This window comes from Lepus europaeus, chromosome 11 (genome assembly GCF_033115175.1).
Source record: "Lepus europaeus isolate LE1 chromosome 11, mLepTim1.pri, whole genome shotgun sequence".
In the NCBI taxonomy this organism is placed as follows: domain Eukaryota; kingdom Metazoa; phylum Chordata; class Mammalia; order Lagomorpha; family Leporidae; genus Lepus; species Lepus europaeus.
The window spans coordinates 100,693-115,306 of record NC_084837.1 but is presented as its reverse complement, the minus strand read 5'-3'; the positions used below and the strand labels follow the sequence as shown (position 1 = coordinate 115,306).

General features: G+C 60.4%; 1 protein-coding gene across 3 annotated transcripts in view; it reads left to right on the top strand.

Moving 5' to 3' along the window:
* ACAN (aggrecan) overlaps window positions 1-14,614 on the top strand; it is a 48,604-nt gene that overhangs the window by 14,572 nt on the left and 19,418 nt on the right. For all 3 annotated transcript variants that reach the window (XM_062204905.1, XM_062204906.1, XM_062204904.1), the window contains exons 2-11: window positions 2,446-2,522; window positions 3,986-4,369; window positions 5,701-5,875; window positions 7,130-7,257; window positions 8,298-8,591; window positions 9,707-10,105; window positions 10,969-11,143; window positions 11,589-11,716; window positions 12,714-13,007; window positions 14,096-14,311. In XM_062204905.1, the coding sequence (XP_062060889.1) occupies window positions 2,453-2,522; window positions 3,986-4,369; window positions 5,701-5,875; window positions 7,130-7,257; window positions 8,298-8,591; window positions 9,707-10,105; window positions 10,969-11,143; window positions 11,589-11,716; window positions 12,714-13,007; window positions 14,096-14,311 (2,263 nt within the window). In that variant the 5' untranslated portion in view covers window positions 2,446-2,452. The remainder of the gene's footprint in view (window positions 1-2,445; window positions 2,523-3,985; window positions 4,370-5,700; window positions 5,876-7,129; window positions 7,258-8,297; window positions 8,592-9,706; window positions 10,106-10,968; window positions 11,144-11,588; window positions 11,717-12,713; window positions 13,008-14,095; window positions 14,312-14,614) is intronic.

Here is a 14,614-nt window from a genome sequence, read left to right as displayed (position 1 = left end):
TCCATAGTGAAGGGTCTAGGTTTGAGTCCTGGCTCCACCCGCCTGGGAGGCAGCAGCTGTGGCTCTGTAGTTGGGTCCCTGCCACTCACGTAGAAGACTGGGGTGAACTCCTGGCTCCCAGCTTCAGCCTGACCCAGCCCTGGCTGTTGCAGGTACTGGAAACTGAACCAGGAGACGGCAGCTCTTTCTGTCTGTCTCTCTTTTTTTTTAAGATTTTATTTATTTGAGAGGTAGAGTTACAGAGCGAGAGGGAGAGACAGAGAGAAAGGTCTTCCTTCTGCTGGTTCACTCTCCAATTGGCTGCAATGGCCAGAGCTGTGCCGATCAGGAGCCAGGAGCTTCTTCCTGGTCTCCCACACGGGTGCAGGGGCCCAAGGACTTGGGCCATCTTCTACTGCTTTCTCAGGCCACAGCAGAGAGCTGGATTAGAAGAGGAGCAGCCGGGACTAGAACCGGTGCCCATATGGGATGGCGCCACAGGCTGAGAGTTAACCTGCGGCCCCTCCCCCCATTTTTAACAAGTAACAGCACACCTACTTCCTGTTCCACCTCTGTCCTAAGGCAGTGGCTCCCTGGTGACCCCCGCAGCCCCCCCCCTCCGTCTCCACCCAGCTCCCTCCTTCCCTCCCCTTGCCCTCCTTCCCCCGCCCCCAGCTCCTACTGCCCGACAGCTTGGGGCTGGCAAAGCTGACTCCACTCATGAAAGACTCAGTGAGTCCTGGAGATTCTTGGAGCCCAGACAGACTGGAATTTCTCCCTGTTTTCTTTACAGCAGAGAACACACAGCACAGGCGCGTGTTTGTTGCACTATTTCTATCCCAAAGTTTGTCTTAAAAACAGAAGAAATGGAATCAGTGTCTCTGCACCCACACCACCCCCTTTCTCATCACTTCCTGTTTCCTGGTCTCAGCCAGGGAGAAAACCAGACCCAAGCCCCAAAGAACCCTGTGCTCTAAGACAATGTCCAGCTTGTTCAGAGGGCAAGGGCAGAAACAAACACAGAGCTCCCAGAAAGGGTGCCTGAGGGAGGCACAGGCCGGCCTTGTCTGAGCCCTGCGGCTTGGGGGAGAGGGCCACACCTTGACGCCCCTCCCAGCCTGGAGCAGACCACCACAGGTTGCCACACCAGCTCCACCGCACCTGGAGCCCCAGAGATGTCCATCAGAGCAGGGAACCGCTAGGGTGGGCGGGGGCTCAGAACCTGGTGGTCTCAGCTCCTGTGCACAGAGGCACCAGTGTGTGCCTCGGGTGCAGGCAGGAAAGGGCCCATACACCCTCTCCCTCTCCCGCACCCCTACCCCCAGGTGCTCCTCTCATCCCCAAACCCCTCCAGCCCCAGCCCCCAGAGGTGAGCCAAGAGTGACACCTGCTGGGCCCACAGACTCCCTTCCTTCCCCCGCCCCAAGGCCCCGCCCTCTGTGAGGCAAAGGCTTCTCAGCCCAGGAGTCTGCTCTGTCCTGGGTGCCATCAGGATGGACACCACTGGAGACCATGCCAGGCCCAGACGGCATCCACACCGTGGCTGTGCTCACGTGGGCCACACATTAGCACCTTCTGTGATGCTGTTAAAATCCCCGAGGTCCAGGCTGAAGCTGTGATTGCCACGGCAGCCACGGCTGGGAGCCCCAGCTCTGGCCCGTTGCTTGGGCATCCAGCTGGGTCCGCCTGGGCTCTGGTCAGCTGTGCGGGGGCTGCCCTTCACCCTCTGGTTGTCCCGATGGTGAGGAAGCCTTGCCGTTCTCACACACAGGGAGTCTTTGCATCCATAGCAGCACTCTGGGGGCCGTGCCACAGCCCACGGCCACCCTGAGCTCCTTGGGTGGGCACAGCAGCTGCTGGGTCTCCTGAGCCCTCCCAGAGTGGCTCCTGCCAAGACAGACGGGACCCCTGGAAGGCCCAGGTGTCGCTGGGAAGAGGGGGCCTGTGTTGTGAAGGCTTGCCAGGGAGGAGAGCCGGAGATGGGGCTCTGTGTGCACCAGAGAGGAGAGACTTCCCGTGAGTGGCTGGCAGGGTGGGTGGCTGGGGTCTTGTCCACGTGCACAGCCCGGATGGCTGTCGGCTGAGGGGCTTAAGGCCCCCCAAGAGCTGGGTCTCAGCTGGAGCTCAAGGAAGCAGCAGTGTCCGCCAGGCAGGAGGAAGGGTCTCTCTCAGGAGGCCGGGCTCACACCAGGACTCGGCCCTAAGTGTCAGTGCCACCCAGAAACCCCCACAGGCAAACCCAGAGCGAGGCCTGGCCCCACACCCGGCTGCCACTGTGAGAGTTCCTTAGGGTGAGGTCAGCAAGCTGACCCCCGCCTCAACGGAGAAGCCACCAAGGCTCTGGGGGGAGAATGCGTCCCCAGCCCAGGCAGCCTCTGGTGGGCTGTGACCTCCAACTCTGGGTGTGGAATGTGACTCCTATGCCGCCCGCGACCCTGTAGATAACTCCCCCGTCTCCCCTTCCAGGTGAGCCATGACCACTCTGCTCTTGGTCCTGGTGGCTCTGAGAGTCATTGCGGCAGCCGTCTCTGGGGACATCTCAGGTAAGCCCCATCCGCACGGGCAGTGCTGAGGGCTGAGCCCAGCGACCCTGCTCCCGGGGATGCGACTCCCCTTCCTGACCCGTTCCTGGCACTGCTCCGGCCCTGTCGAAGCCAGGGAAGCCGCCGAGGGGCCCCCTGCCCTCGCGCACATATCCAGTAGCCGCGTCAGGTGACCCTGCTCCTGCTCCTGTGCTCCCATGGAGACGGGGCAGCCCTGGTGGATGGCCTCCCTGCCAGGGCCCTTCCTGCCGTGGGTGTCACCCAGAGCTGGGCTGGGGGCAGGACACAGGTGAACCAGGAGGCAAAGCTGTCAGGGAGGCTGGCCTGGAACGTCTGACTGAGAGCGTGGCCTAAGAGGCCATCTGAGAGAGGCCTGCCCCTGGCAGCCCCAGCCTGCTCTCGTGTATGGGGTCATCAAGCCCTGAGCCAAATGGACGAACTTTCTGCTGACCCCAGGGCGGGCTTGGCCCCAAAGCGGAACGCATTTCCCTGACAAGGGCCCCGCTCAGCCATGGTCCTCCAGCCTCAGCTCCCCCAGGGGAGGAAGGCCTGGCTTATGCATTCCTTGTGCAGACACGCAGAATGTGGGTGTGGGTCTCCATCCACACCGCTGCCTGGGGCCCACCCTTATTCAGCCCTGGCCATCTGGGGTGGTTTCCCCACACAGGTAAAGCAGGTCCCCAGGTGGCTCAGAGCTTTAAAAACTGCTGAGCTGGGCACTGCAGTCACCGCCAGCACCCCGGGGACTCGCACTGCAGGAGCCCAGCCGTATTGCACAGTCCACAGAGGGGTGTTTGTGGAGCACCGAGATAGGGGCTGGACACCTCTCAGCAGCAAGGGCTCCATAGCCTGGGACTTGCCGTGGAAAGTGCTGTTTTTTGGAAAAATGTTTGCTTCCACCCCGGGCAGACATGTCAGCGCCAGCGGATTTGCAAGCACGCATGCTCCCTTTCAATGGTCTCCACGGTTTCCGTGGCAGCCAGTCCCACCCCGAGCCTGCTGCCCATGGACTCTGGAATGAAATCTCCGATTCTTCCCAAGGCTTCTCCACTCAGGAGCTCTGGGTTAGCAGCAAGAGGAGCTGTCTGTGGCCTGCAGGGCCAGACGAGAGCCCTCTGTGGTCTCCACCAGAGTTTTGTTCTTAGCTTTAAAGTTGTGAGGCTTTTTCTTACACCTAATGATAATAATTTTCCCCAAAATCTTTGAGTTGATCAGATGGATCCCTTTTGCCAAGGGTGTAGTGTCCCCTGGAGCACCTCAGCTCAGGAAGCAGAGGCAACCACGCCCTGACCGCCCTCCTGGCCTCGCTCCTGGCTTCTGCCTTGAGCTGTGCTGCTCTGGGTGGCCAGCAGTGTCTTGGACACCCTGGAGCCACACCCTGGCTTGGGTTGTGGTCCCTCGGGGAGTCCATGCCTGGGCCCTGTCTGGGGCTGACAGGCCTGTCCCCCCACTCTTCTACACAGACCTTGACAACGCGTTGAGTGTGAGCATCCCCCAGCCATCCCCAGTGCGGGCCCTACTGGGGACCTCGCTGACCATCCCCTGCTACTTCATCGACCCCGTGCACCCCGTAACCACCGCACCTTCCACGGCCCCCCTCACCCCGAGAATCAAATGGAGCCGGATCTCCAAGGACAAGGAGGTGGTGCTGCTGGTGGCCAACGAGGGACGTGTGCGCATTAACAGCGCCTACCAGGACAAGGTCTCGCTGCCCAACTACCCGGCCATCCCCAGTGACGCCACCCTGGAGATCCAGAGCCTGCGCTCCAACGACTCCGGGATCTACCGCTGCGAGGTGATGCACGGCCTTGAGGACAGCGAGGCTACATTGGAGGTGGTGGTGAAAGGTGAGATGTGCACAGACCCACTACCATGGGGCCGCTGCCACGGGGCCACTGCCACGAGGCCACTGCCACGGGGCTCACCTGCCATGGGGCCCACCTGCCACGGGACCCACCTGCCACAGGCCCACCTGCCATGGGCCCACCTGCCATGGGCCCACCTGCCACGGGGTTCCCCTGCAATGGGGCCCACCTGCCATGGACCTACCTGCCATGGACCCACCTGTCACAGGGCTGCCGCTTCACCTGCAGGGAACCAGAAGGGCAGCCTCAGCCCACCCTCCCACCCTATTCCCACATGGTAGCTGTGGTGCCCCGGCATAGGGCTGAACTTCAGCTGTGTCCTCTGTCATTGCAGTGGCTATCTTTGCTCTCTCTGGCCCTTTGTACTTCACGGCAACCCCGTGGCTCCCTGGGTCCCATGGTTACACCATGAAAACTGAGGTGAAGGAACTTGCCTGCCGTGGCCGTGGAGATGACTCAGAGTGGGGCCTTGCTGCCGTCCCCAGGGTCTCTTCCCTCCCTTCCTCTACCCTTGCTCTCCCTCCCCCAGAAACCCTGGAAGGGACTGAAGTTCCCCCAGGCCCTTGCCTTGCTCTGATCCCAAGAGAATGGCTGAGTCCTGGTCTGGCTCCCACACTGTCAGCACCAGGTTTTCCACAGGGGAGTTGAAGATGGTCCACTCCAGGGTGTGCCCTACATAGGGTTTCCAGCAGGTGCCCCCTGGCTGAGGGTACCTGGAGCTCTGAATGCCTCTTCCCTCAAAGAACTAGGAGGTTCTGGAATGATGAGAAAAAATTATGAGAAAGTAAATTTAATTTTAATTCAAAGAAATTTCTTTCCTTTTTTTTATAACATAGACATCTGTCTATCATCTATCATCTGTCTATCTATCTATCTATCTATCTATCTATCTATCAGGCAAGCAGAGACACAGAGAAAGCTGCCATCCACTGTTTTACCCTCCAGATGTCTGCAGCAGCCAGGCCAGGAGTTCTCTCCAGGTCTCCCACATGGATGGCAGGGGCCAAGTACTAGAGTTGTACCTGCTGCTTCCTACTATGCACATTAGCAGGAAGCTAGGTCACGAGTGAAGCCAAGACCCAGGCACTACCGTGTGGGATGCCAGCTTCCCAAGTGGCATCTCAACCACGGTGTGAACACCGGCTCCCAGAGAGCTCTCTGACTCAGCTTGAACACATGTTGAGGCAGTGGGGTCTCAGTGCTGGGGGTGTCCCGACAAACTCGGGACCACATGCAGACGTGCTGAGATCCCGGTGACTGTGGGACCCTGGAACCCCGGGCCTCTGTACCTGACCAGCCGCCTGTGCTGCCAGGTGTTGTGTTCCACTACCGGGCCATCTCCACGCGATACACCCTGGACTTCGACAGGGCGCAGCGGGCCTGTCTACAGAACAGCGCCATCATCGCCACCCCAGAGCAGCTGCAGGCTGCCTACGAGGATGGCTTCCACCAGTGCGACGCAGGCTGGCTGGCTGATCAGACTGTCAGGTGAGAGCTTCCTGCTGGTCAGGGGGCGTGGTGGAGGAGGGGGAGGGGCTGAGTGTGGCTCAGCTGGAGCTGGAGTTGGGGGCCAGGGTCCTTCAGCCCTCCCCAAACCATGCTGCTCTCTGGCGAGGGAAGAGTGGCTGGCGGCTGTTTGCCTTCTGCCAGTTCCTGCACTGCTTGTTTTTAGCTCTGCCGTTATCCACTATTTTGTAGACCATCTTAAATCTATTTTTTTGTGTTTAACAAGGCATGACACATATAAACTAAGCTTCTAGGTCCCGCAGAGGATGGGGCAGGCAAGGCTTCTGGAGGCTGGCTCTGGTGGGATCTCGCCCAGATGCCAGCACCCTTGAGCAAAGCCTCAGGGAAGCATCTGCAGTCTTGGGATAGACCCTGGGATAGATCCTGGGACACAGAAATGCTCACTTAAAACAGAGACAGTGGTCGAGTATGGCCCAGGACCTGCCCCTGGGCCTCAGAGAGAGCTGGACTCCAACCCCAGCTCTGGCTCTTGGCAGCTTTGTGACTGAGCAGGTGTCCCCCGTCTGTGGGCCCCGGTGTCCTGCGGTATGAAACACAGTCCTTGTAGCAGGTCAGTGAGAGACGGCAACGGTACTGAGCAGTAGCCCTGACAGCCAAATCTAACCCACCTCAAGTTTTACTGAAAGGCAGTGAGGCCCATTTGCTTTTATGTGGATACTTTAAAGCGTTTGTCACAAATGGAATTAAAAGACAAGTTTATTTCGGTGCAAATAATCTTGAAATCCATGCAGTTTTTTTATAATATGCATTTTCCACGAACTTTTTGAAGATATTCATTTGCATGGATTTCAAAAAGTTTGCACCAAAATGAGCTTCTCTTTTAGTTGCACTTCCCATGCAGTTACCAGAGTTTCCACATGTGCTCTGTGGCTGCTGCCTGCTAGAGTGGTCATCACTATCACAAAATCTCAAACATTTACCCTCTGGCCTCTCGTAGGAACCGTGATAAAGCATGTTTGGTACCAATAAATACTCAGCCCTGGGGGCCGTCTATTCCCACATAACTCCAGCAGCAGGGCAGACAGCCAGGTGCTCCACTGAGCCGCTGCTTCCTCCCACGAGAGGCAGGACATGGGGCACACTCCCCGGCTCCCCCCAGACTCTGGGTGTCACCCCACACTGGGATCCTGGTGGGTACCCCATCCACTCTCCCTGGGGACCCACCCCGGGCTCCCCCCAGACTCTGGGTGTCACCCCACACTGGGCTTCTGGCAGGTACCCCATCCACACACCCCGGGAAGGCTGCTATGGAGATAAGGATGAGTTCCCTGGCGTGAGAACCTATGGCATCCGGGACACCAACGAGACCTATGACGTGTACTGCTTCGCAGAGGAGATGGAGGGTGAGGCTACCTCCTCAGGGGGAACCCTGCTTCTGTCCAGCAGCCCCAGCACCCGTGCCCAGGATCACTCACAGGGCCTCCTCTGGGTAGGACTCAGGCCTGATGCCCAGGACATCGCACTGCCATGTGGTGGGTGGGGTGCCGTCACATCTGGACCCCTCATGTCCACTTGGAGAGGGTCTTGGTGGCCCACAGGCAGCTGCAGCCCATGTCACCACTGGAGCAGGAGGTCTCTCCCCTGGGACTGCCCCTTCCAGCCTGGACCCTGACTGCTCTGGTCAGCCCAAAACCCAGCTAATCCCCGCCGAGGCTGCTCCAGGGTGGGTTCATCAGATGTGTGAGCTCCAGGCCAGCGGGCTCTCAACCTCCTGTTGCCAGTTCCCAGTCTGTTCTGGGCCAGCTGCAGTTCCTTGGAGAGAATGGGGGCAGCAGGGAGGAACCTGAGTTTGTTCTCTGGTTTGTAAAGGACGCTGACCGTGGCCAGGGAGCTCCCCTGGCCTGTGGGGACAACCCCTCCCCATCACATGCCTTTGCCTCTTGGGACAGTTCTAGAACCCACCCCCTGCCCTCGAAGCCTTGGCCCAGGAGGTGGCCGACAAGTGGCTCATGGGGCAGAAGCACAAGTGGCTCACACCACAGCCCCTTGTGTGTTCTCACCCAGGGCCCCACCCATCCATCAGAGGCACCAGGAGATGGGGACACCCAGATCTGTGTTCAGGAGCCAGTGCCCCCACCCCCACTCTTCCCTGGCGCACTCCCTGTTGGGTTTGTGGGAATATTCTTTAAAGCAGCACTGGCGTCTCACTGCACCGTGGCCGATGCCGCCACCCCCGTCAGACTTGGAGTCACTGTGCGCACGGCCGGGGGCCTCTGCTCTCCACTCCACTTAGCTCCACCTGTGCCCCTCCTTCCCTGTGGCTGCTTCTTTCCTGGTGCCCCTGCCTTGGGGGACTGATGTCACCAGGACAGGGTGGAGTGTGGAGGGTGAAGGGCAAGATCTGGGGTGGGAGACCCTCACCTGCTGACCATGTCCCTCATAGGTGAGGTCTTTTACGCAACGTCGCCAGAGAAGTTCACCTTCCAGGAGGCAGCCAGTGAGTGCCGGCGGCTGGGCGCCCGCCTGGCCACCACAGGCCAGCTCTACCTGGCCTGGCAGGCCGGCATGGACGTGTGCAGCGCTGGCTGGCTGGCTGACCGCAGTGTGCGCTACCCCATCTCCAAGGCCCGGCCCAACTGCGGCGGAAACCTCCTGGGCGTCAGGACCGTGTATGTGCACGCCAACCAGACGGGCTACCCTGACCCCTCGTCCCGCTACGACGCCATCTGCTACACAGGTGGGGCTGGGCCTGGCGGCAGGAAGGGGGTGCACACCATCGACACTGGGGCCCAGGGCAAGATGGGACCTTGGAAAGGAGGTTTTGGGTCCTTGCCTCTTCCAGAGGCCTCTGGGCACCTACACCTTGAGTCTGTAGCTCCTGCTCCATTTTCCCTGGCTCCCTGCAGGAGCTAAGGTAGACAGGGAGACTGCAGACCGCCTGCCCCTGTCGGGGCATCAGCACAGGATGGCACTGTGAGCTTCCGGGTTTGCTTCCCCGGCACTGGGCCCTGAGCCTCACTCCCCTGCCACTAAGCTGCACTTAGAGGCAGCCTGAAGGGTGATGGGAAAGTCGGACTAGGTTTTTAGGTAGGTATTTCATACTTAACACAGTTTGATCATAATTAAGTCTTGGAGGAAAAGACTCAGTGAGTAAGGTGATGAGGAGGTGCCAGGCTTCCTGCTGGAGCTGGTAACTCCTGGACAGGCCACTCTGCAGGAAGAGGCTGCGGTAGCAGAAATGTCGGTTTCCCCCAAAGCCTCTATTCACGTGTCGGCGCTCTAACCTGCCTTTGGAAGCAGTGTCATGCTCACGAGCTTTGTCTTTGCCGATCGCCCGCCTGTTTATGCCAGACGGTTCTCCAGTGCCACCGTCACCAGTTCCACCCACTCTGTCTTCTGCAAGGTTTTACAGATCCCCTGCTAGCTGACGTACACTGTCTTATTGGACAGCTGGGGCCTCCAGTAGCCATCAAGGTGCCCACAAACAGGGGACATGAGGGCTGGTGCTGACTGGGCAGGGATGTTGGGTGGCACCTGCTGCTCGGGTTCCTGGCCGTGAACTCAGCTGCCCCTCTATAGCTGCAGGTTCCAAACCCATGGATTCCACCTATGGTTGAAAAGGAGTTGGGAAAATGTGTCTGTACTGAGCAGGTACAGCCATTCCCTAGGCAACACCGTGCAAGTAGGCCTCGCATGAGGGATGTCAGTCACCCAGAGCCCATTAGAGCTGTGTGTTTATCAAAGGGACTCCTGGGCCTGCAGCTCTTCAGACTCATCCCTGTGGGCACTGAAGCAGGGCAGGGCGTGGGCAGCCCCAGGCTGAGTGGCTGCAGCTTGTCTGCCCCTTTCCAGGTGAAGATTTCATGGACATCCCAGAAAACTTCTTTGGAGTGGGCGGTGAGGAGGACATCACGGTCCAGACGGTCACCTGGCCTGACGTGGAGCTGCCTCTGCCCCGGAACATCACTGAGGGCGAAGCCCGAGGCAGCGTAGTCCTCACTGCGAAGCCGGTCCTGGACGTCTCCCCCACTGCGCCGCAGCCCGAGGAGACGTTCGCCCCTGGCGTTGGGGCTACCGCCTTCCCCGGGGTGGAGAACGGGACTGAAGAGGCCACCCGGCCCCGCGGCTTTGCCGACGAAGCCACCCTTGGCCCAAGCTCTGCCACGGCCTTCACGAGCGCGGACCTGGTGGTGCAGGTGACCGCTGCCCCTGGTGTGGCTGAGGTCCCTGGACAGCCACGCTTGCCAGGGGGTAAGTCCTCCCCCTTGGGGGGTACACCACAGCAGGAGGGTGGGGGGCCCCTGGCTGTGCCTCCACCTTCACCTGGGACCTGGGACAAGCCCTGCCCTGCAGCCATGAGACAGAGCATGGCCCCCCAGCCACGCCCACATCCTTTGCTACCTGGGAACTCACTTATGGGGACTGACAGGAATGGCAGGCGGATTAGGGACCCTGGAGGTCCGAGTGACCGGGGCTGGGGTCCTCATGCCTCTTTGCCTGATCCTGCCGGACACTGCCACAGAATGGGGCCACAGGGAGCCGCTGTGCTGGGTGACCCTGAAGCCACTCCAGCTCTGGCTCTCCAGGCCAGGGTTAGCAAGGCAAGGCCAGTAAATCGAATCCAGCTGGTGTTGCGTGGCCTGGGGATTCAGAGCCGCCTTCGGCAGCTGGGGTGCAGCCCACAGAAGATAGCGTTGGACGTGGAAACACATGCATGTCCACAGAGGGGTTTTTCTGGAACAAGGCACTCGTGTGTGGGTGTGCTGTCTCAGGCCAACTTAGAAAGCTGTAGTAGATCCTCATAGCAGAAGCCAAACTGCCCACAAAGCTTGCCCGGCCAGTTCTAGCCCTGCCAAAGGACGGCAGTGCTCCCAGCGCTTGGGGGCTATCTGGGGACTGGGCTGTCCTGTGGCACAGAACTCAGCTGCTGCCCAGACCCAGATCCATGACCAGGAAGGACATTCGTGTGGTCTCGATGAGGGCTTGCTGGTGTCCCTGGCCCTAAGACAGACGGGTGGACACCACCACCATGTGGGAGTTCTGTCCAAACAGAGGAGCTAGGCTTTGAGCCAGGTGGGTGCCTGAGCCTGATCCCCTCCTCTTTCTCCACCTAGGGGTCGTGTTCCACTACCGCCCGGGGCCCACCCGCTACTCACTGACCTTCGAGGAGGCCCGGCAGGCCTGCCTGCGCACAGGGGCGGCCATGGCTTCGGCGGAGCAGCTGCAGGCCGCCTACGAGGCCGGCTACGAGCAGTGTGACGCCGGCTGGCTGCAGGACCAGACCGTCAGGTGAGGTGTGGGCCGGCCCCCCCTCCCTGCCCAAACCCTCCAGCATCAGGCTCGAGGCCGGCCCCACGCACACTCGGCAGGCAGCCAGTGCCTTGTAGACTGAACACCCCTGTGATCCCTCCCACATCCCCCCCCAAACTGAGGCCGTTTCTAAGAGGACAGCGCAGGACACAAGGGGACGGGAAACTCTCGGCCATTACCCCCAAGAGGCCTGCAGGGGGAGCCCCTCCCCCAGAGACCTCTGTTCCTCCCCAGCATCACCAGGTGCCCTTCTATGCGGCAGGCTCCCTTCTGAAGCCAGGGATCCCCCAGGGGCCCCCAGGCAGTGCCCCAGCTGCTCAGGGTCACCTTGCTGGTTTGAGCCCTGTCAGACCCCTGAAGATGCTGCCCACGTCTGAGTGCATCCAGAATAGACCTCATCCTCCCCTCCCCCACTCCTTTGCAGATACCCCATTGTGAGCCCACGGACTCCCTGTGTGGGCGACAAGGACAGCAGCCCGGGGGTCAGGACCTACGGCGTGCGTCCACCATCAGAAACCTACGATGTCTACTGCTACGTGGACAGGCTCGAGGGTACGGGGCCCTGATGGGCAGCGACGCTGGGGCAGGGGGACCCCCCTCACCGTGCTTCCAGCACTTGTCTGGGTGGAAGGGAGCCTGTAAGAAAGAAGCCCCCAGACGCCCGGCACACTGGCCGGGGTGCCCCCACTCCGCCTCCCGTCACCGTGAGTCCCGCCACAGAAACTTGGCTGACACTGCCCAAGCGCGTGTCCCCACAGACCTTTATTTTGTCTCATTCCTTTTAATTTTGGTGGAAGTCACCAGGTTGCTGTTCTTCTGAACCCAGTTTTAGAAGTGCAGGTGTTCTGGAAACATCTCAGTGTTGCCCTCACTCACGCTGGGGCCCTGATGATCACTCAGCCCTCGGGCCTCAGCTCCCCACCCAGAAAATGGACTCATTTACGTCCACATCAGGGGCTTTTTGAGCATCCAGTGAGATTTGTCTGAAAAGTTCCTGGCACAAATAGGTGCTCAGTAGATGTGAGCATCTTCCCCCGAATCGGATGGGACTGGTTCTGAGGGTTGGGGTGGCCCCCAGCACCCACGGTGCTTGTGACGAGTGTGGGTGCCTGGGTCTGGAAGGTGCCCAGATGTGACTAGCAGCTCCAGGAAGGAGGGAAGGAGGGAAGCTGATTACAGGACCTGCTTCCTAGTGTCCCCAGGGGAAGTGGGGAGCTGCGCCCTGGTGTTGGCCTGCAGGGTCCCCTCCACATCCTGCCTCTGACCCCTGGTGGGGCACAGAGAGCTCTGCCCTGGCGTCCCCCCAGAGTCCCCATCTCCTGCCCCTGTCCCCTGGGGAAGTGGGGAGCTGTGCCCTAGTGTCCCTCCAGAGTCCCCACCTCCTGCCCCTGTCCCCTGGGGAAGTGGGGAACTGTGCCCTAGCGTCCCCCCAGGGTCCCCACCTCCTGCCCCTGTCCCCTGGGGAAGTGGGGAGCTGTCCCCTGGGGGGGGAGAGAAGAGCTCTGCCCTGGCGTACCCCCAGGGTCCTCACTTCTGCCTCTGCCCCCAGGGGAGGTGTTCTTTGCCACGCGCCTTGAGCAGTTCACCTTCCAGGAAGCACTGGAGTTCTGTGAATCCCACAACGCCACACTGGCCTCCACTGGCCAGCTCTATGCCGCGTGGAGCCGTGGTCTGGACAGGTGCTATGCAGGCTGGCTGGCCGATGGCAGCCTCCGCTACCCCATCGTCACCCCGCGGCCTGCCTGCGGTGGGGATAAACCCGGTGTGAGAACCGTCTACCTCTACCCCAACCAGACGGGCCTCCCGGACCCACTGTCCCGGCACCACGCCTTCTGCTTCCGAGGTGAGTCCTCCTCTGCCCAGGGGGCCACCTGGGCTCCCCGTCCTGGTGCACTGTAAGGCTCCGACCACAAGGCAAGGTTGTCCAGAGCCGGGGAGGGAGGGGAGAACCTGGGCGCTGGGATTGGACAGAGCTGAATCTGAGTGACTGTGTGGCCTGGGCACGGGCCTGGGCCTCTCTTCCTCTGCCTGGGGGTTGCTACTTCAGAGAGCCGCCCTCAGCGTGAACTGGGAGCACGGTGTCAGCACCGCGCTCCTGTGCAGGAGTGCTGGGAGGATTGCTCCGATCCACTAGCACAGCTCACGCACCTGTCGAGTTGATTGACCCAGGCTAAAGATGGGCAGCTGCCCACGACAGTGGACGTGGCCACATGGCTCAGGGCGATGTCCTCGCACAGCAGTGGGCATGGCCAGGGTGTGGCCATGTGTTGCTGGGCTCTGACCGGATAGGTTCTCACAACAGCATCCATGGAGGTTCCAGGCCTGCTGCCTGGAACACAGGTTGGAGTCATGGCGTGGGCCGTATTACAGATCTCACATTCACACTCGGTGTTTGTGCGATTTCCTGTGAAGCTGTCATTATTTCCAAATAAAGTTGAAGAAGTAAAACCCCGAGACTCCCAGGGTCACCTCTGAAGTTTTCGTTTTAAAAAACTCAGTCCCTCTGGCTGAGCCTCGAGAAGCTGGGTTTGCCCAGGGGGTCTGATGAGGTTCTCGCCCCGGTGCCCCTCCCACCGCCTGTCACTCACCACCCTTGGGTGCTATTCTGCAGAGACATGAGACCAGCACAGTCACCCTGCCACTGAATCTTGACATCACCCCTCAAAATGGTGGCCTGAGAACCCCTGGCTTGGTCCAGAACAGGCAGCCTTGGGCACTGGCTGAGTGTGTGGAATCTGGCACCTGCTGCTTCTTCAGGCTACACTGCCTCAGTTTGCCCTCCTGTGGCATGGGGGAGACTGTTCTGAGATACAATGCTTTGCACACAGCGCTCGGAGCAACACCACCCTGACTGCTAACAGAGAGTCCCACACTGGGCTGGGAGTGGGCAGGTCTGCCCATCTGAGTCCCACCCCTCCCCACTCCTTTCAGGTACTTCAGAGGCACCCTCCCCAGGGCCGGAGGAGGGTGGCACAGCCACACCTGCATCTGGCCTGGAGGACTGGATTGTCACCCAGGTGGGGCCTGGCGTGGCTGCCACCCCCAGAGCAGAGGAGAGAACCGCAGTCCCCGGCTTCGCCACTGAGCCAGGAAACCAGACAGGATGGGAAGCAGCCTCCAGCCCAGTGGGCACATCCCTGCTGCCAGGTTGGTGTGGCTGGGCTTTGCCCCCGTCTGCCAGTGGTGGGTCGTTTCTCTCCCGGGACCTGTGCTTGCTTTTCCCAGCCCTGACCCAGCTGGGAGACCTCTGCTGGCCTGTAGGGCCTGGTCTTCATTTCTCCTGCACACACAGCCAGTTACCCGACCTCTGTGTCTCTCTTCCAACACTGACAACCCTGTTCTAATGCTCTTTAACTTCTCTTGCATGGACATCTCCCAACAGGGGAAGAACCGGGGTGGGGGCAGGTGTAGGAGGGGTGACTGTGGTCTGTTGGCTCCTCGTCTTTCTCC